Source organism: Mauremys mutica, chromosome 9 (genome assembly GCF_020497125.1).
Source record: "Mauremys mutica isolate MM-2020 ecotype Southern chromosome 9, ASM2049712v1, whole genome shotgun sequence".
NCBI classification, from domain to species: Eukaryota; Metazoa; Chordata; order Testudines; family Geoemydidae; genus Mauremys; species Mauremys mutica.
Window position 1 is genome coordinate 60,575,650 of NC_059080.1, and position 21,927 is coordinate 60,597,576.

The following is a 21,927-nucleotide window of genomic DNA, read 5'->3' on the forward strand; positions in this document are numbered from 1 at the left end:
GCCACAGAGCTGCCGAAGAAATTCTACTTCTTTACTTTTCTGAGAAAAACAGCTTAAGAAGACTGAAGGATGGGAGCTGTTCCAATTGAAAATCAGATAAGTTTAACTGTCTCATTGTATGTTGGTTCATATAATAGGCTCCTCTGAAAAGCCATACAGAAAAATTTCATCTATTCGTCTCTCATTTCATTGTTTTGATCTCAATCCGGCCATGTGAACACAACTGCACTTAGCATAATGGTTCTTCCATCACTGATGGTGACATCCAGCATTTATTATAAAAGCTAGGCTGATTAACTGTATATTCTGTGAAATTGGAGGTTTTCAGAAAGACTCATGAATTAGGCCCTTACACATTAAAAATAAAACCCATCAACACTGTCTTTTAAAATGACTGTCAGGACACCATTAACTTCTTGGGAAATTATTCTGTACCATCCTATATCTCAGAGAAGCAGGTGATTTCTTTCATGTCCCAACACAGATGTGCATTTCGCTATTATTTAAGCACTTAGAAGAGAACGGTTTTGGGGGGGGGGGGAGGGGAGTGGACAAAATATGGTAACATCTGTTTTATTGCGTATGCCGTAACTGAGATGTATGCTTTACCTTTCCTACATAAATCTATGCATCATAAGCATGAACAAGCAGCTCATAATACCGACTCTTTTGGGTCTGTTAGTCCTTGTACAAGACACCCAAAAGCAGTGTGCTTTCTCATCCAGTCAGCACTTCCCTCCCCCTGCCCCTTTTTCCTTATAGGAAAGAATATTGTGCTTGTGTCATTCTTTAACGTTAACTGCTGCATGCACACTAAAACATACCCTGCAGCATGGATGTTTGCAGCTTCAATGTGAAGAGAACAAGCCGTAAGTAGAAAGAAAACTCCAGGTGGTAAAACTGTTATAGGTGAATATACGCATTCACTTCCCCGAGGCAGCTACCTGTGAGGAGTAATCTCTCCATGTTCTGGAATGCACTTTCGATAGATACCCCACCCCATTCCACTAAAATCATAAATACCGAGTGAGATGCTCAATACTGTACATGAAACAAATCTGCAGAAAGCAGCAGCAGGACCATCATAAATCATTCCCAGTTGTTTGTGTTTTCTTAAGGTGGTTCTTTATCAGAAACAAATAGCAAAGCCACCAATGAGCTCCTTTCACCTCACTTCTCAGAGGAATAAAAAAGAAAGAGAGGGTCTTTTGTTGTGCGTTTTGTTGTTTCTTTTTCCATTTGCCCCAATTTTGCTACCTCTTCAGGACAACTCCCTTTTCTTGTCGGGTTCAAAGGGTAGGAGAGATGTCCTGGAAGCCCAATTTAGGCTGCTAGGGAAGAGACTGAAATCCAGGACCTCTATGGTGGCATTCTCAGAAATGCTCCCAGTTCCATGCGCAGGGCCAGGTAGGCAGGCAGAGCTTCAGAGTTTCAATGCGTGGATGAGACGATGGTGTAGAGAGGAGGGGTTCACATTCATTAGGAACTGGGGAAACTTCTGGGATGGGGGGAGCCTATACAGGAGAGATGGGCTCCACCTAAACCAAAGTGGAACCAGACTGCTGGCACTAAACATTAAAAAGGTTGTAGAGCAGTTTTTAAACTAGGAGATGGGGGAAAGCCGACTGCTGCAGAGGAGCATGTGGATCGGACACAGACTTCTCTTAGGGGAGAGTCTATTGATAGAGAATCTCCAGGTTATAGTCAGGAGCAGAGGACGGAAGAGGATAATGTAAGGGCCGGATCAGATGATAAACAGTCACATAAAAAAGAATCTGGTACATCAGAAAAGGGCAGACAAATAAACAGGGACAAGTTTTTAAAGTGCTTGTACACAAATGCTAGAAGTCTAAATAATAAGATGGGTGAACTAGAGTGCCTTGTGATAAAGGAGGATATTGATATAATAGGCATCACAGAAACCTGGTGGACTGAGAGCAATCAATGGGACACAATCATTCCGGGGTACAAAATATATCAGAAGGACAGAACAGGTCATGCAGGGGGAGGAGTGGCACTATATGTGAAAGAAAATGTAGATTCAAATGAAGTAAAAATCTTAAGCGAATCCACATGTTCCATAGAATCTCTATGGATAGAAATTTCAAGCTCTAATAAAAATATAACATTAGGGATCTATTATCGACCACCTGACCAGGACAGTAATAGTGATGATGAAATGCTAAGGGAAATTAGAGAGGCTATCAAAATTAAGAACCCAATAATAGTGGGGGATTTCAATTATGCCCATATTGACTGGGAACATTTCACTTCAGGACGAAATGCAGAGATAAAATTTCTCGATACTTTAAATGACTGCTTCATGGAGCAGCTGGTATGGGAACCCACAAGGGGAGAGGCAACTCTAGATTTAGTCCTGAGTGGTGCGCAGGAGCTGGTCCAAGAGGTAACTATGGCAGGACCGCTTGGAAATAGTGACCATAATACAATAGCATTCAACATCCCTGTGGTGGGAAGAACAGCTCAACAGCCCAACACTGTGGCATTTAATTTCAAAAGGGGGAACTATACAAAAATGAGGGGGTTAGTTAAACAAAAGTTAAAAGGTACAGTGACTAAAGTGAAATCCCTGCAAGCTGCATGGGCCCTTTTTAAAGACACCATAATAGAGACCCAACTTCAATGTATACCCAAATTAAGAAACACAGTAAAAGAACTAAAAAAGAGCCACTGTGGCTTAACAACCATGTAAAAGAAGCAGTGAGAGATAAAAAGACTTCCTTTAAAAAGGGAAAGTCAAATCCTAGTGAGGCAAATAGAAAGGAGCACAAACACTGCCAACTTAAGTGCAAGAGTGTAATAAGAAAAGCCAAAGAGGAGTTTGAAGAACGGCTAGCCAAAAACTCCAAAGGTAATAACAAAATGTTTTTTAAGTACATCAGAAGCAGGAAGCCTGCTAAACAACCAGTGGGGCCCCGTGACGATCGAAATACAAAAGGAGCGCTTAAAGACGATAAAGTCATTGCGGAGAAACTAAATGGATTCTTTGCTTCAGTCTTCACGGCTGAGGATGTTAGGGAGATTCCCAAACCTCAGCTGGCTTTTGTAGGTGACAAATCTGAGGAACTGTCACAGATTGAAGTGTCACTAGAGGAGGTTTTGGAATTAATTGATAAACTCAACATTAACAAGTCACCGGGACCAGATGGCATTCACCCAAGAGTTCTGAAAGAACTCAAATGTGAAGTTGCGGAACTATTAACTAAGGTTTGTAACCTGTCCTTTAAATCGGCTTCAGTACCCAATGACTGGAAGTTAGCTAATGTAACACCAATATTTAAAAAGGGCTCTAGAGGTGATCCCGGCAATTACAGACCAGTAAATCTAACGTCGATACCGGGCAAATTAGTTGAAACAATAGTAAAGAATAAAATTGTCAGACACATAGAAAAACAAACTGTTGAGCAATAGTCAACATGGTTTCTGTAAAGGGAAATCGTGTCTTACTAATCTATTAGAGTTCTTTGAAGGGGTCAACAAACATGTGGACAAGGGGGATCTGGTGGACATAGTGTACTTAGATTTCCAGCAAGCCTTTGACAAGGTCCCTCACCAAAGGCTCTTACCTAAATTAAGCTGTCATGGGATAAAAGGGAAGGTCCTTTCATGGATTCAGAACTGGTTAAAAGACAGGGAACAAAGGGTAGGAATTAATGGTAAATTCTCAGAATGGAGAGGGGTAACTAGTGGTGTTCCCCAAGGGTCAGTCCTAGGACCAATCCTATTCAATTTATTCATAAATGATCTGGAGAAAGGGGTAAACAGTGAGGTGGCAAAGTTTGCAGATGATACTAAACTACTCAAGATAGTTAAGACCAAAGCAGACTGTGAAGAACTTCAAAAAGATCTCACAAAACTAAGTGATTGGGCAACAAAATGGCAAATGAAATTTAATGTGGATAAATGTAAAGTAATGCACATTGGAAAAAATAACCCCAACTATACATACAATATGATGGGGGCTAATTTAGCTACAACGAGTCAGGAAAAAGATCTTGGAGTCATCGTGGATAGTTCTCTGAAGATGTCCACGCACTGTGCAGAGGTGGTCAAAAAAGCAAACAGGATGTTAGGAATCATTAAAAAGGGGATAGAGAATAAGACTGAGAATATATTATTGCCCTTATATAAATCCATGGTACACCCACATCTCAAATACTGTGTACAGATATGGTCTCCTCACCTCAAAAAAAAGATATTCTAGCACTAGAAAAGGTTCAGAAAAGGGCAACTAAAATGATTAGGGGTTTGGAGAGGGTCCCATACGAGGAAAGATTAAAGAGGCTAGGACTCTTCAGCTTGGAAAAGAGAAGACTAAGGGGGGATATGATAGCGGTATATAAAATCATGAGTGATGTGGAGAAAGTGGATAAGGAAAAGTTATTTACTTATTCCCATAATACAAGAACTAGGGGTCACCAAATGAAATTAATAGGCAGCAGGTTTAAAACAAATAAAAGGAAGTTCTTCACGCAGCGCACAGTCAACTTGTGGAACTCCTTACCTGAGGATGTTGTGAAGGCTAGGACTATAACAATGTTTAAAAGGTGAACTGGATAAATTCACGGTGGCTAAGTCCATAAATGGCTATTAGCCAGGATGGGTAAGAATGGTGTCCCTAGCCTCTGTTCGTCAGAGGATGGAGATGGATGGCAGGAGAGAGATCACTTGATCATTGCCTGTTAGGTTCACTCCCTCTGGGACACCTGGCATTGGCCACTGTCGGTAGACAGATACTGGGCTAGATGGACCTTTGGTCTGACCCGGTACGGCCGTTCTTATGTTTTGCACAAGCTGCCTCAGCGCAGGAAATCATGATGAATCCAGGGAATTGCATTTGATGCTCCCTTTCAAAAGCATACTCATGCACTAGCCACATCCTGCTCTCAGTAGTACTAGAGCTGCTTAGGTGACTGAGGGCAGAATTTGGCTCTGTCAATCGAACTCCAAAACTATTTTTTCCCAAAAAAGATTTTAGAAAAAATACAATTAAAGGTAATTTCAAAAGGAAAAGTAGTTTCGAATACAAAAGTAAAAATATTTCATTGAAAACTGTCTCAATTGAAACAAATTTGCCAAAATCTATACAAATTCACAAAATGTGTCAGTTAACCTGAATCTACATTTTTTTTTTAATAAAAAGAAGAGTTTTGACTGAAAAATGCTCTACGTGTAACTGAGGGCAAAATTTGGCACACGTTTTTTTAAGTGGGTGAGCATTTACCAAATACACTGTAGTTAACTGTTACAACAATGGAGGGTGAAGGTTAAAAGCACATTTAGTTAATTTGTTAGCTCTTGGGGTTTTTTCCTGCTCATAAAGGCTTGTATTTTCACATCTCAGACCAAAAAAAAACCCCAAACAAAATAGACTTTTCCATAAATAATGCTAAATGTTTCACACATCAAGGTTTTCTTGGTGTTGTAATTCTGTCTTCCTCAGCAATTCTAGGAATCTTAAGACGTTTCACTGATTGAGGCAAAGTTATATTTATTTATTCTTTTAATGTATGTAGAAAAATATGTCTATACCCCAAGCTCTGCACGCTCCAACAATAAGGAAGCATTCAGTCACAAAAACAGCACAACCAGTCAAGAGCCCATCTCTAGAACCCAATCAAATAAATGGCTTCCAAAGCATGTTGTGAAGTTCAGCAAACTCCAGCTGGTTTCAACCAATGGGGAAGCAAGTTCCAGAATCAAGCACAGTCCTCTGTCTTATAGCTCCAGGTTCAAGCTTGAGAGTTCACAGAAATCTCAACTGCAGCAACATGAAATTTGGAGATATCAAGTAGAGGAGTCCTAGGCCAGTTAGGGGTTTGTAGATCAAAAGCAACGGACTAAAGTCCCAGCTGTGCACCAATAGGCAGCCAGTGCAGATTCCAGAGCACTAGTGTCATGTGCTCCCAGAGAGACACTGCCTACTAAGTAAGCATCAGCTGCAGTCTCCTTATGAACACGAGTTCAAGGCATAGTCCCACAGCAAGCGCATGTTCCATGCGTAATGATTCTGATTGTTTCGCAGTGAAGCTTTGTGTGTGTATGTAACTTACACTTAAAGATGGGCTCATGCCACAAAATTCAAACGCCTCTAAGTTAATCAGTGTTTAGAACTGGAATTTTCATTCCACCTGTTATAATGATAGGAAATATTTGCAAAATCAGATCCTGGACAGGATTTCGAGCCCAAATTTTAACGGGGGGGAAAAATAGGCTGGACAGCTTTCTATCCGTTTTGTTACAACAGATGCTCACACAAGCAGACCTTTCTCCAGCAAATCAGAAGTTGATTTGATAAAATTCACTTAAATGTGTGTGTGTATATATCAAATATGTACTTACAGTCTTTAAGCTACTCTCCTAACTCCACCCTTGTACTGTATCCTAAAATAAGTGAATTCCTTTTACAAAGAAACATTTGGTTGAACTTAAAATAAGTCAGAAGAGTAGAAAACACAGTACTTTAGGAATCCCCTAAATGGTTAACCATTGTTTCATGACAACTTCCAACACTCCCCACACCTTTACAAGTTCAAAGAATGATTCATTTTAAAAGAAATATGTAATTGTCTAAAAAGAACTCCGAAGTCATGTTCTTAATTATGTACATTGTTTTGTGTCACAACATACTTGTTCCCCAGCTACTCATATCTGAAGTTATATAAGCTTGTAGATGATCTCAAATATTCTAGTAGGTAATCTACTAAAATACATAATTTTATTTTAAATAAACTGTGATTGGTGCATCTTAAAAATACTGGACTTTGTCAGTTTATGTCAGCTATGTGGTAGGAAATGCAGATTTTCAATTTCACTTTTTGATATTCACTTAAAAGGTCTAAATAATTATAAAAAGAGATTTCCTGGCTCACAGCTAAAGGTCAACAGCCACACAAGCAGTGCTGCTAACTGCACCAAAGTGTTTGAGAAGAAAAGACTGGCACAATATTTCACTCTTATTTAAAAGTGATTTAAAAAAAAAGGGAGAGAGGGAGATAGATTAGGGTTGTAACAATTAAGCTTTGATTAATACCATAAAAACAGCTTTGTTCCTTTCTGTTTGTAGCCCCTCACTGTCACTGCCCATTAACACGTGCTCTTATTCATTGTTTTTATACATCTGTGCCAGCAGTGTTTAGAATATAATTACATGCCATGCGAGTCCCAGGGAAAGCTTCTTAGATGAAGGAGTGGAGCAGCTATCCTACAGACAGGTACAGAACTATAGTAGCTAGCATCAGCTATATAAAAAAAAATGGGAAGTATAAATGAGTTGAGATGTATTCTAGATAAGATGTAACCACCAATATATAGTATAATGCTATCGGATCTTTTCATTTGCCTTCTTCAGGTGGATCAGAAATTTACCAGACATTGGTTGTAATCAATAACTGATTTGAAAAACAAACAACTTGAAGTTTTATCTGAAACCTTGAAAATGTAAGAGATTTCTCAACCTCTTAAAAATACTCCATATGTGCACACAGGCACACATAGTTGTGATGGAGAAACAACAAAGAACAGTGAATTTTGCCAAAGAGGCTTTTACAAATAGAATGGCTATTGACTGCTGTTGGCATGACTCAGTTTGTTGGCTAGCTACTGCTTTCCAACCAGCAGAGGGAGCGCCACACTTTTTTTGGTTGCAGTTTTTGTCCATGTAGGGGGATTTTTTTTCCATGTAGGTATCAACATTTTACCCCCAACCCCCTTCAGACTACATCAATTTTAAAGCAGGGCAAATCTCAGACTAAAATCTATGTCCTCCACAACCCTCATCCTCCAACAGACGGGGGGAGGGATAGCTCAGTGGTTTGAGCATTGGCCTGCTAAACCCAGGGTTGTGAGTTCAATCCTTGAGGAGGCTGCCTAGGGATCTGGGGCAAAATCAGTACTTGGTCCTGCTAGTGAAGGCAGGGGGCTGGACTCAATGACCTTTGAGGGTCCCTTCCAGCTCTATGAGATAGGTATATCTCCATATTATACAGTCCCAGTTATCTTCAAATTTCTTTCAACAATCTGAAATATAGAAACAGGGCAAGATTTGCAGGTAAATGAGCCACAACTAGCCTTCCTTATAAACAAATCCTGAGTAGGCCCCTATACGTCTCTATAGCCCATTGCTCCATTCCATATCAAGTTAAACTGCCCTGGGAATCTAGAATTCAGATAATAAATAATATGCAGAGGACAATCAAATCTTAGGATGGCAAGAACAGAATTCAATTCCATAGTTACGTTTTTTAAAATCCAAAATTCATGTCTACATACTATTTTGACTGTTGCCCTATAAACACCTTCAGAGTTTGCCCCAGAAGCAGACCCTGAGAGTGACACAGTGGATTGTAATTCCTGCAATTGGGCAGAGGTGATTTTTCAGATAACAGGCTGCCAGACCATTTGGGGCTTTACAGACAAAACCAACAAGCTGAATTGCTCCCAAAGCAGCGTGTGAAACACCAGTGTAGAGGACAGTACTAATGAGGTGGGCATTTTCTAGATGACGTTTCTGGGTCCTTTACAACTAAATGCTATTGCAGTGATCACCACTGATATTACAAAGATATGATTTGCTGTGAGGCAATCTGCAACAGAAAGGGAAAATGGTAGCCTGTGGGCTACCAACATGCCATCCTGCCACCAGAGAATCTGTGAATAACATGACCTCCAGGTTGTAAATAATATTAGCAAAGGTTATGCACCCCCAGTCCAAGGGAATTTACACTCACTATTCTGTCCCATTCCCTCAAATACTTCCCTCCTGTAACAAAAAAGGAGATGAGGTGCTCAGGGTTATCCACATACCGATAACCCTGCAAGCCAGAACACAGCACTCTCTCCCCTACAGGCCAAAGATACATATTAAACAAGAGGGATGAAAAGATGAAATCTTACAGAACTCTATACATGAGTGACCTGGGGGAGGCGGAAAAGCACGTATTACCATACTTCGGGATCTCTCCCGAAGGAAGAGACAAAGCCAATGAAGGGCCTTTCCACTGCTGAACAGGTAATTCATCCAAACCTAGTAGTTAATAGTATTTGAAGCTGCTGATACAGTACAAAACCTACAAGGACATTTATACCTGTGTCCAGCACCGGAAAGAGCATAAATAGGGCCCTACCAAATTCACAGTCCATTTTGGTCAATTTCATAGTCATAGGATTTTAAAAATAGTAAATTTCATGATTTCAGCTATTTAGATGTGAAATTTCAGAGTGTTGTAATTGTAGGGGGTCCTGATCAGAAAAGGAGTTGTGAGGGCGATTGCAAGGTTATTGTATGGGGGGTTGCATTACTGCTACCCTTACTTCTGCAGTGCTGCTGGCAGCGGCGCTGCCTTCAAAGCTGGGCAGCTGGAGAGCAGTGGCTGCTCCTGGGAGCTGAGTTCTAAAGGCAGAGCCGCCAGCAGCAGCAGCACAGAAGTAAGGATGGCATGGTGTGGTATTGCCGCCTTTACTTCTGCGCTGCTGTCTGCAGAGCTGGGCCCTCAGTCAGCAGCCGCCACTCTCCAGCTGCCCAGCTCTGAAGGCAGCAGCACAGAAGTAAGGGTGGCATGATATGGTATTGCCCCCCTTACTTCTGTGGTGCTGCTGGCGGGGAGCCGTCTTCAGAGTTGGGCGCCTGGCCAACAGCCACCGCTCTCTGGTTGCCCAGTTCTGAAGGCAGCGCAGAAGTATGAGTAGCAATACCATGTCCCCCCTAAAATAACCTTGCAACCCCCTGTGATGGGTTGGATCACAGAAACCCCCTTGGGAACTGCCAACTGATGTGCCCAGATTACTTCTGCCCCTGCTTTCCTTGCCAGCTTGAGACTCCAGCACCCTGTCTTGTTGAGCCAGACACGCCCGTCTGCTCCAACACAGACCCAGGGTCTGAACCACGTGCCCCAAAGCTGCAGACTTAATTGAAAGCAACTTACAAAAGGGTTCCTGTCTTAACACTCAGATGCCCAACTCCCAGTGGGGTCCAAACCCCAAATAAATCCGTTTTACCCTGTATGAAGCCTATACAGGGTAAACTCATACATGGTTCGCCCTCTGTAACACTGATAGAGAGAGAGATGCACAGCTGTTTGCAGCCCCCACCCAGGTATTAATACATACTCTGGGTTAATTAATAAGTCAGAAAATAGGATTTAAATGGTTTCAAGTAGTAACAGAACAAAGTGAATTACCTAGTAAAATAAAATAAAACACACAAATCTAAGTCTAATACAGTAATAAAACTGAATACAGATGAAATCTCACCCTCAAAGGTGTTTCAATAAGCTTCTTGCACAGACGTGGACGACTTCCTAGTCTGGGCACAACCCTTTCCCCTGGTACAGCCCTTGTTCCAGCTCAGGTGGTAGCTCGGGGAATTCTCATGATGGCCGCCCCCTTTTCCCTGTTCCACCCACTTATATCTCTTTTGCATAAGGCAGGAATCCTTTGTCCCTCTGGGTTTCCCCCCCCCCCCCCGGGTTCCCTTCCCCCCCTAAACGGAAAAGCACCAGGTTAAAGATGGATTCCAGTTCAGGTGACATGATCACATGTCACTGTAAGACTTCATTGCCCACTTGCCAGCACACATATATACAGGAAGACTTACAGGTAAAACAGAGCCATCTGCAGTCAATTGTCCTGGTTAATGGGAGTCATCAAGATTACAAACCACCATTAATGGCCCACACTTTGCATAATTACAATAGGCCCTCAGAGTTATATTTCATATTTCTAGTTTCAGATACAAGAGTGATACATTTATACAAATAGGATGACCACACTCTGTAGATTATAAGCTTTGTAATGATACCTTACAAGAGACCTTTTGCATGAAGCATATTTTAGTTACATTATATTCACACTCATCAGACTACTTTCATAAAATCATACAGAGTGCAACATCACACTCCCCTCCAGCTCCCTTTTGGGTCAGGACCCCCAGTTTAAGAAAGACTGGTCTCTCTGGTGAAATCTATAGAGTAGTACAGAGTAAAAAACAAACACAAAAGACCAGATTTCATGGGGGAAGACCAGATTTCACGGTCAGTGATGCATTTTTCATGGCTGTGAATTTGGTAGGGCCCTAAGCATAAACTTCCAGTCTGAAGCAAGAGGAACTCCTATATTTGAGGCTGTTTAATAACATCACTCCTTGTGTGCAAAACATTTTGTTAACTGTAAACCAGCTGGCAATCCCAGTGGTTGAAGATGCATTTGTTTCTACATCATTTCTGCAACTGATCTCCCCCACAATCCCACTGCAACTTCAACTCTTTGATCTGAAATTTCCAGTGGAGTTGTAAAGTCAAATTTTGCTCCTAGGCAAATTCAAACCTGAAATGATAAATTCGCTTTTGCATCACATGTCCTGCATAAATCATAAGCCCAAATATTGATTGCAGCAATAGTTAAGCAAACTAAAAAAGATGTAATAGGAGCAGGAAACATCTTCCTGGGCCTGAGGGCTCAACTGAGGTTATGCCTGACACAAAAGAGCAATGATTTGTACGTTATGGTTTGATAAAGGAATACTTTGTTTTTTTGAACACAGCTACTGCTTTGGGCCCAAGAAAAATGTTAGACGTATGTCTTAGAGATAAAAGGAATATTTTTCTCAAACACTGGAAAACAATCAAAGAACATCTGGGTAGCTCCAATCAGAAATTTAGAAAGAGAAGGACCCTGGTTTTGTTTTTTTTAAAGCCAACAATAAAACAAAATTAGGTTTATTAAAGTGTTTGCCTACCGGGCAATCTCTGTTTGTTAGTGCAATCCTCAATATTTTGAGCCAAATTCTATCTCAGTTACCTCTAGGATGTGGAACTGTGTTCAGTCACATGCCCTGGATGTGAGGGTAAGAGTAAGTATATGGGCCATGATCTTCAAAAGTGCTACTGAAGATTACAATATCCGGGCGCCCAACTTAAGGCACTATAACGGGGGCCTGATTTTCAGAGGGCAGCAAGTGTGCTCAATCCTTTCTGAAAATCAGGCACTTTTACAGTGTCAAACTGGGCAAACAAAATCACTAGTCACTTTGGAAAATCCTGGCCTTAATCTTTTCTCAGGGCAAAATTATAAATTAATCCCAAGCTTCAAAATAAAGCCTTTGCTATAGTCAACTTCAACTATGCAGCTGCAATGTACCGTGCAGAGATGCATTGCCTTGGTTTTTTCCTATTCAGTGAAAAAGACCTTAATCTTAGCTATCTGCTTCTGAAGGTCAGGCCAATTTCTGTATATCTGTGTGTTTCCTGAAATCTCCAATTTTACCCTTCTATCCATTATTACCTCCCTCCCACACACTGTTCTTTTACCTATACCTCCATATGACAATCGTTGATAAAGGTAAGAGGACTGTGATTCTAAATGCCTGGCCTTTTACAAAATAGGTATTGCTGATAATAGATTTGGTTCCAGAAACATAGGTCAGCTCTATTTTGCCAATAAACCACTTATTTCCACTGGCCTTAAGACCTCAAAGCCCACAGCTTGCAGCTTGTGCTGCAAAACTGATTCCACTGGCAACAGAAGCAGCCAGCCAGCCATATTGTTTGCTTAGTGCTTTGAAAGTGATGCTGTATCCCTCACACCATACTTCTCCACAGCATTGTCTGGGTGAGTGCTAAATTTACTTTCTGCCATGAGCATCTGAAGGCAAATGACACTTGCTAACCTATTTTTTTAAATCAGGAAACTAACTACAGACATCAGAGTCTTCCCCAGCATCGTGATTTTTCAGCTACAGCTCAAGGAATATTGCCAAGTTTCTTGTAATTACCTAATATGTTATGCTGTTGTGTTAATACTCAATGTTGTTATGGTTGTCTGTAAAAGCCACTTCTGTGCCTATGTATATAGGTCTTAGCTACATACGGATGTAAGACTCCTGAAAAGTCCTTAATAAAAACAGATTTTCTAAGTAATTCTCTAGTGAAAATGCTAGAACTCATATTGAAAGCAATGAAACAATAACTGCTACAGAACACAATACACAAAGGTAGAGCCAGATGGCAGCAAAAAAATAAAAAAATAAAAACCCTGAGTCCAACAGTTAAAGAGCAACTAGCAAAACTTGGGTAAGCTGTATGTTCTTTACTTACCATCAAAGTTTTTGTACTGAGATGTTAGGGTCACCTGTGCAGAGCGGCTGGCTTCTGTCATCATGTCTTCAAATTCACTTTGGCTTTTTTTTGCAAAATTCTCCTCCATCTCGCTGGTGCAGCAGGTGTAGCCCTGCGGGCAGATTCTCAGGTGTTCCCCTAAAGTGAGAAAAAACAATAAAAAAGGGTCTGAAAGAGATTTCATCCAAGATGACTATAGTATCAAAGTATCCAAACTACACATAGCAAATCCAGTTCTACCCTCATTAATTATGAAACTGAGGGCAGAATTAGGTCAACCTATTTAGCCAGTAATGTAAGTTACTTCATTTTGCTATTGCAGATGCTCTGTGTTTGAACAGGAATTTTCTCATTCATAACCAGGGTGTGTGGGGTGGGGAGAGAAATATTGCACTCTATTCAAACTCTGCCCAGAGTCTCAATCTCTACCCAGAACCCCAGAAGACATGGATGTCTCTGATTAAATGATACTGAAATTGTTGTCATTAGACTTCAGAGTTAACACCCTGAAACAAATGGCAACAGCTGACACTTTTCTTAGAGCAACTGTTTGAGACTCATAGCCAGAACAGTCAGACACTTCCCATTCTGGAGCAAGTTTCCACAACCATGACTAAACAGGGGGCATTTGAAAGTCAATGACATTTAGGTGCCAATCTCCTCCTTTACTCTTTTTTTAAATGAAACTTTATAAGTTGCTGAAGCTGACAGGACAAGCAGAAACACGCCAATACGGCATGTTCTTGCTCAATATGGTCCTTGCTCACATGCCAGCTCTTTGTTCTACTAGACCCGGCTTATGCTTGACAAAGTGTATCAATAGGCAAAAACTCTGCTGCCCCAAATTTGACACCATCACATCCTGAGAGGGAGAGAAGATGAACTCTGTAGGTGAAAAGCCTGTTTTAAACACAAGCCTTTTTGATAATTAGCAACAATGACAAGAAGATATGAAATATGAGAGAATTCGTTTTTTCAATTTGATACATTCAACAAAATTCTACAAATCATGTCCCTCCAGTGCCTCCTGCAACCTCTCTGTTCGGGCAAAATAAACATTTGCATAGGCACAGTTGGCAGCATAATTTAACAATTACCTGCTTTTTTAGGATTCTTGAGAAAGGGCCATCCACCTGCAAACACTGCTTGGATTTCCCCCGGCTCCCAACCAAAGTGCAACTGAATGTAATCAGACATTTTTTCAAAAATCTTGTTTTAACCATGCACTGAGATAATCCAATTACACTGAAGTCAACATGTTTAATGTAATTTGATTGTGACTGCCAACAATTTCGCTGGCAATTTTAGAGGATTGCTGCCTTAATGTCATAGCTGAGCTGAAACATACTTAAAACCATGTCTTGTCTTGTGTTCCTCTAGTCTATGTTAGAGCCTGATTCTGCAAGCCCCCCAAATGGACAACGTCCCATTAAAATCAATGAGGCTCCTCATGTATAATGCTTACAGGCTATAAGTTCTTCAGGGCAGAGAACGTGTCTTACTCTGTTAATTTGTGTTACTACAGAAAACTAGTGTTAATTTGTGATACTACAAAAAACATTTTTGCTCCCAATGCTTGTTTTTTGATAGAAGTCATCCAATATTTGTTGGTGTAAGCCTGCATAGGCTCCATGTACCCTGCCATACACAGCAGAACCACACTGGCTCTGCTGCCATTTTTGCAAGGTGGGAGGGCCAGATTTTGCCCGTAGCAGACAGACAACACAGTGCACACTCGCACAGCGAGTCCATATAACTGGAATCAATGGGAGTCTTTTCATTAGGTTTAGCAGGACTAGGATAACTCCAGCGAGGTTCTACCTGAACTTCTGCCTCTCTAACCTGCAGCCACATCATGTTGCCCAAATGTGACTGCAGTTATTATCTTGAGTCCTGGCTCTTTCAGAGGCCCTTCACCTCCGCTTCTGCATTACCGTGTTGCATAAGACTAGATAACACTAGATTAAATTAAACTTCAGCGCCTGAATTTCCACCCCTGGCCTCCACTTGGTCCTGCCTTCCCATCTTAGGTAAGGCAACATTTCCTACAAGGTCTCCTGACTCCAAAATGGTCCTCTCTCTTGGCTTCCCCCAAGGAAAAAGGCACAACAGAAACCAACTGGCCCAGATAGGCAAACAAACAGAAGCAGAAAGATCCCATTTTAGAAGAACTACACACAAACACTGTGTAACATGACATCCCTGCCAAATAAAGTTTCAACTGTCTTTCTTGTTTAACACCTTTCTTGCCCCAGTTCTCTCTCATTAACTAGCCTCTTACAATCCATTCACCCATCCTGCCGTGTATTTATAAAACTACATTTGTATGAAAAAGCCAGCGTAAGGATTATTGCCCTGCTTGGGGGCACAGGGGGAGAAGATGAGCTATAGTTTCTCACCAAGACATACCCTTGTTTCCTGTCATGGAAAATTAAAAACTTGCTTCTTGCCCAGATTTTTCAGTTACTGGCATACACTCCTCTGACTCACATGGCTTGTAACAGGGGATTTGGTTTTATTTACACTTGCCCTACTGGAGTATACATCCATTAAATACATCATTATGGCCTTTCCACCTCACCATCACTTGCAGTCAGTTTGAGGTGAGGCCTTGCAGTGTTGGACTTCATTTAAGGTCTCTAAACAAACCAACTCAAACGCTGCCTTTACTAATGCACAGCCTTGAGTCAGGACAGATTTTGAGATAATCTTAGGCCTGGTCTACACTAAGGGGGGGGGGGTCAAACTAGGGTACGCAAGTACTCGAAGTACCCTAGTTCGACTGACTTACCCGTCCAGACGCGGCGGGGTCGAACTCCGCGGCTCCAAGGTCGACTCCGCCACCGCCGTTTGCGGTGGTGAAGTTCCGGAGTCGACCGGAGCGCGCGGGGAGTTCGAACTATCGCGTCTTGATTAGACGCAATAGTTCGAACTCCGAGAAGTCGAACTCACCGCGTCAACCCGGACGGTGAGTATAGACCTACCCTTAGTTCTGCTTTAAAAGTAAGGTTTGATCCTGCATGCACTTAATAACATGAGTAACTTTACACACAAGTAGCCCCATTCCTCCTGTGTGTAAAGTTATTCACAAGCAAGCTTAAGTGCTTGTAGGGACAGATGAAGAGTTAATAGGAACCCTTTAAAATCCTGCTAATAAACCAATGTCTCCCCGCCACTCCAGGCAATATCCTATGACCTGGCATCTATTTCAAACCCCTTCTTTCCAACGTAACAAAAAAGTTTCAGGCTGTGGAGTGGGTACAAAAGAACAGCCCCCTTTCAAACATGAGACTGCCAAGCTGGAAACCGTGGCAAGCATGCTTCATGGCGCCACTAAGGAGACAACTGCACATGCATCAAAGTTGCAGGTCAAGCAGGTTCCTTTGCAATGGATTTTGAAACAAAAGAACGGAACAAAACTTGAGGCTTTCCAGTCCAGAGGAGAACAGCATCTCCCCTTGGGGAGGAAGCAGCACTGAGAGACAGAACCCAGCACAGTGTCAAAGTTTCATTACACACAATGAGGAGCAGTAAAAGTTTGAGGGTCGCCAATTAAAACATGACATGACCAGACAAAAATCTCCACTCCCCCATCCCTGTCAAATGCATGGGGTATATTTGAGTAAATGGCATCATTCCAAAACCTTTCTGTGCTAACAGAGCACCGAACAGCCTCTAGCCAACACTTTTCAGAGAAAAGGAATGGAAGACAGACATACAGAAAAACAGAAAAGAAAAACCTCAAAGCTAAAATTGCTTATTTTTCCACAACTTTTGTGGTTTGAACCTAAAAATCTATTTTAAGCACTTTTAACCCAAAGCAGATTCAGTTCTTTTTAAAACAATATTTATTTTTTTAACACCACAGTATTTTATCTCAGTAGGAGAGTGAAGTTTCCAGCATTCCTCTTCGCAATTTAAATGCATTGAACAAAATATAGAAAGAGTTTTAAAGCCCTGTGAAAAAGCTGTGCTTTGGCTTTTAATCTGACCTAACATGCAGTGTTCACAGTCATTTATTTATGGGCTCAAAATAGGTGTGCTACACATTGTATTTTTGCTTTCCATTTATTTCAGAGTGCACTCATTTGCTAATTTGCTTTTATTATGTCATTTTCTTTGCTGAACTTGTGTTATAAATATCTCTATATGCATTTGGCAAGAGATTGCCTGCAAATATCTAGAGTGAACAGCCAGGTACAGAAGTACTGTAAGGGGTAAATCCATGAGATACAGTCTTCTTCCCCACAGAGCTCTTCGTTAAGAAGCTTCTCCTAGTATAAAGATGATGCACATTGCTATCATTCTGTTTAACATCACATTACTCCTACCTCCCAAGAAAAGCTTTACAGAGTGGAGGCACAGCATCACAGAAGCAAATTTAGCAGTTGATTTAGGGCCTAACCCAAACCCCAATGGAAAGACTCCCAATGATTCCAATAAACTTTGGATCAGGTTCTGAGAGAACCATCCTTTCAATTGCAGAGGCTTGGATTCCAATAGTATCCAAGCTCATGAGTCTGGCCATCTCTTCCTAACTCTTGTTTGTGCAAATCTCCAAACCACTACAGCACTGTCGGCAAGTGAAGTTCAGGAGTGATGGAGGGCAGTGATGATGCTGAGTCAGGAGTGAGCTGCCTTGGCAGAACTGTGTGGGGAAATCTGCCCGGTATCTGCCCACAATGTGCTTGGCTCAACCCAGGGATATTAGCTCCTCGCTTCCTTAAGTGGTTAAAATTCACTCCCATCATTATTAATAAGGAGATGATATAAATTCAAAATTACATTTTCTACTTTAAAAAAAAACAACACAATCAGCTTGTTTGATAGTTCAACTGGTAGCACAACACACCGTCCTACAAAAGACTCGGATTTCCTGAAGAACTTTCAGATTCTCATTCTTCTTATGCCAGTGGAGCCTTGGAAAAGCCAAAGGGCCAAACTCTCTGCCAAAGTACACACTGGCTTCAAGATACCTGCATGGTGTGTAACGTCAGCAAAGACTGTGTCCCAAAGAGTTGTAACCTCTTTATAACAGCCTTTAATATCAGGTCCCTTCCTCAGTTTTCTTCTCTCAAGACTAAACATGCCCATTTTTCCTAACCTTACCTCACAGCTCACACTTTAAGCCTTTTATCATTTTTACAGCTCTCCTCTGGTCTCTCTCCAATTTGCCCACATCTCTTCTTAAAGCGTGGCTCCGAAAATGGGACACAATACTCCAGCTGAGGCCTCACCAGGGCCAAGTAGAGTGGAACAATTACCTCCCATGTCTTACATATGACATGCCTGTTAATACACCCCAGAACGAGATTAGCCTTTTTGGTAACAAGATCACATTGTTGGCTCATGTTCAATTTGTGATCCATATAACCCCCCACAGATCCTTTTCAGCAGTACTACGGTCTAGCCAGTTTTCCCCATGTTGTAGTTGTCCATCTGATTTTTCCTTCCTAAGTGTAGTGCTTTGCACGTGTCATTTTTGAATTTTATCTTGCTGATAACAGACCAATTCTCCAATATGTCACGGTTGTTTTGAATTCTAATCATGTTTTCCTAAATGTTTGCAACCCTTCTTCTCCTCCTCCCCCCTCCAGCGTGGTATCAACCATAAATTTTATAAGAAAACTCTTCACCCCATTATCCAAGTCATTAATGAAAATATTGACTAGTACTGTTAGTATACAAATAATATCTCACAAAGGAGATGAGAGATTTAATTAATTGTTTGTAAAGGGCTCTGGGTTATTTGGATGGAATGTATTTTAGTATATAAATGCAAATTATTTCAAAATTATTTCTCCAGAGGTTCATTTATTTCAGGTTGTGACAAATCTGTTGTAATTCTTCCCCTAGTATTTCAGACCGTATATCTAGGTCTCTTCCAAAACTCATTTTATTCTTCTAGACCAGAGGTTCTCAAATTGTGGTCTGTGGACCACCAGTGGTCCGCAAGCTCCATTCAGGTGGTCCATGGATAGTTCCCTATAAGATGCATGCCTGGATGGCCGCACATAAGAGAATGAAGGGCCATCCACCTAATTAGTGAAAGCAGCAAAGAATCCTGTGGCATCTTATAGACTAACAGACGTTTTGGAGCATGAGCTTTTGTGGGTGAATACCCACTTCGTCGGATGCCACAGGATTCTTTGCTGCTTTTACAGATCCAGACTAACACGGCTACCCCTCTGATACTTGACACCTAATTAGTGGAGCTGTGCAGGCCTCCTTCCCAGCCTCAGCTCTGTGGCTGCTGTGGTGGGGGAGAGACCCCCCTCCTTCCCTGTCCCAGCTTGGGGGCTGCCGCCAGGGGGAGAGAGGGAGAGACTCCCCTCCTTCCCAGCCCAGCTCAATGGCTGCTGTAATGGGGGAGAGAGGGAGAGACCCATTCCTTCCCAGCCCCAGTTCGGGGGCTGCCACAGCGGGGGAGAGAGGGCACAACCATTGCATTAGAAAGGTAAGACTACTGATACTAAAATATGAGTTGTGTGCTTTTATTTGTAGAACCAAAAAAGTTAATTTAAAAAAAAAATATAGCACTTTTATCCAACACACTTTACAATAGTTAGATAATGGTACAAACAATATTTGGAAAGATCATTATGCGGTCTGCCGAGACACTCAGCAATTTTCAAGTGGTCTGCGGAAAAAAAAGTTTGAGAACCACTGTTCTAGACCAAAAATTTCCAAAAAAGTAGCCACGGACTGCATGCATGAGATTTTGGGTGCCCAATCTACTAAGCACCTGCAGGTCCTTGGTGTTCTTATACTGGGCACTCAAACATTGAGACACCTACTCAATTAAAAATTTGGCTGGACGTTCTAATTTTCAGGTTTGCTGTAATTAAGTGAAATCCCAAATCTCTCTCTCCTTCAGCCAGCTTTCTAACTATAGCAGTAAAATAATTCAGGGGCATCAAAAGTTCAGCCCATCAGTCAGAGTCAGCTAGTGAATGGCTTGATCCAAACTGCCAAAGAATTCCAAAGTTACCCCACTTACTTCCCCCGGTATACCTCTGTATTTCTGCATGCCTAATTCCTATTAATGTAATGAAAGTCAGATGCGAGCACTGATGGGAGAATGAAATTGTCAGCCCAAGCGTATGCTGCTGCTTTTGCAAGTGTCAAAGTAATTGCGGCAGGTGAAAAGCAAGGCACGAGAACAACAGGACATGTCAGAAAAATTCCGAACACCTTGCAAAGAAGCAGGACAACAGAAGAAAATTCCATGCCCTGTGTCTGAGGGGCATTTCAGAGCCTTTTCATCTGAAAGTGATATCACCACCAAAGAAACAATTCTCTGATGACAGGAGGGAGCCACAACTCACTGCTTCTACACTTGCACTTATATTCCTTAGGGCCTATCACCTGAGGATTTCAAAGCACCTCACATGTCAGCCAGCTAGTTCACATGTATTCTTATGGCAGTACCATGTCATCAGCTCCCACTGCTGCTATCTCAGAACTCCCATAAGGAGACAGCCTGTGCTCCCAGCCTTCCCCCTGCCCCGTGCACGTACATGTGTATGCTCTTGGGCCTGGCTCCCCTCTGATGGCTGGGATGCATACACCCTTGTCCTTCCCACCCCCAGCTCTTCCTTATCTCCTCCAGCTGTCCCTGGCTTCTGGGGCAAGTGAGGGAAGAATGTCCGAAGGTGAAGGTGACGGTTTGGAAGGTGAATCCTGCCCCTCAGCAGATATTCCATGGAAGAGCAGTAGGTTGTCAAAGCACATGGGTGCTGAGGAAGAGTGCTGGCTAACCCCAATAGCAGCAGCCCCAGTGATCAGCACAAAGCTACAGGTCAGAGAGCCCCTCCCCCTCACACACACCATTTCCTGTGTAAGGTAGCTAGTTATTATACCCGTTACAGTGAGGCATGGATAGCTTAAATGATCTGCCCAATATCACTGCTATCAACCATAGCCTAGCAGTGCTGAGTGCTAAATCAGAGTGCAACAGAAAGCCATTTGGATAGGAAATCAGGATATTAGCCAACCACAGTAAGTCTTGTTCCTGCCCTTTAAAGGTTTGTCTGTCAAAACCAGTTACTTTGTTAGCCTAAAGGGTAAATATAAGGTCATCTAATTCTCTGCTGATTGCTTATACTGCAAAATGCTGGTTTATTGGTTTACATTTAATGCCAGTGGAGTCACTAAAGTGCTTGCACATCATATCCACAGCAGTTCTTTCATGTTCTGCCAAAATACTTTGGGCTACATTTTCCCCTCTGTCCTCAGAAGTAAATGGGAGGAAGGCATGCCTGGGGGCTGGCGTGGCACGGGACCACTAGTTCTGAGGGATGGGTAGTGGACGGTCAAGGAAAGGGGAATGCCAGCTGGGAAGCAGAGGGTGGCGCACCATGGAAGGTGAGCACCAGCTCAGAGAGGTGGGGTGGGTGGTAGCGCCAGTTTAGATTTACAATTTATCTGGCTTGACTCCTAGGGGCTCTCTACGGATTGCAAGGTATGGAGGGTCTGATGCAGCTGGGAGCCTCATCTGTCTGTGGCCTGCCCCATTGCAGGCTCTGTGAATATCTGATAGGACATCTGATCAGAAATTAATGCTGCAGGAAGCAGGAACTCTTCTACAGCTGTTAATATACAGCTGTACAGGGAGACGGGATAAAGGCCATCAGTGCAGCTGTGCTGAGATATGCGGGCCTCCCTGGGTGTCTTGGGATTCAGGTGGCTCTATGGAGATTCATTGGATTATGAGGCCGAATCCCACATGGAGCAATGCAGAGGAATCTCAGCGGGACAAATTCTCTGCTAGGCTAACTCCACTGCAAAAGGG

General features: G+C 42.1%; 1 protein-coding gene across 1 annotated transcript in view; it reads right to left on the reverse strand.

The window, feature by feature from the left end:
- GPC1 (glypican 1) overlaps positions 1-21,927 on the reverse strand; it is a 301,536-nt gene that overhangs the window by 146,751 nt on the left and 132,858 nt on the right. The window contains exon 2 of the mRNA XM_045031576.1: positions 13,113-13,271. Coding sequence (XP_044887511.1) covers positions 13,113-13,271 — 159 coding nt within the window. The remainder of the gene's footprint in view (positions 1-13,112; positions 13,272-21,927) is intronic.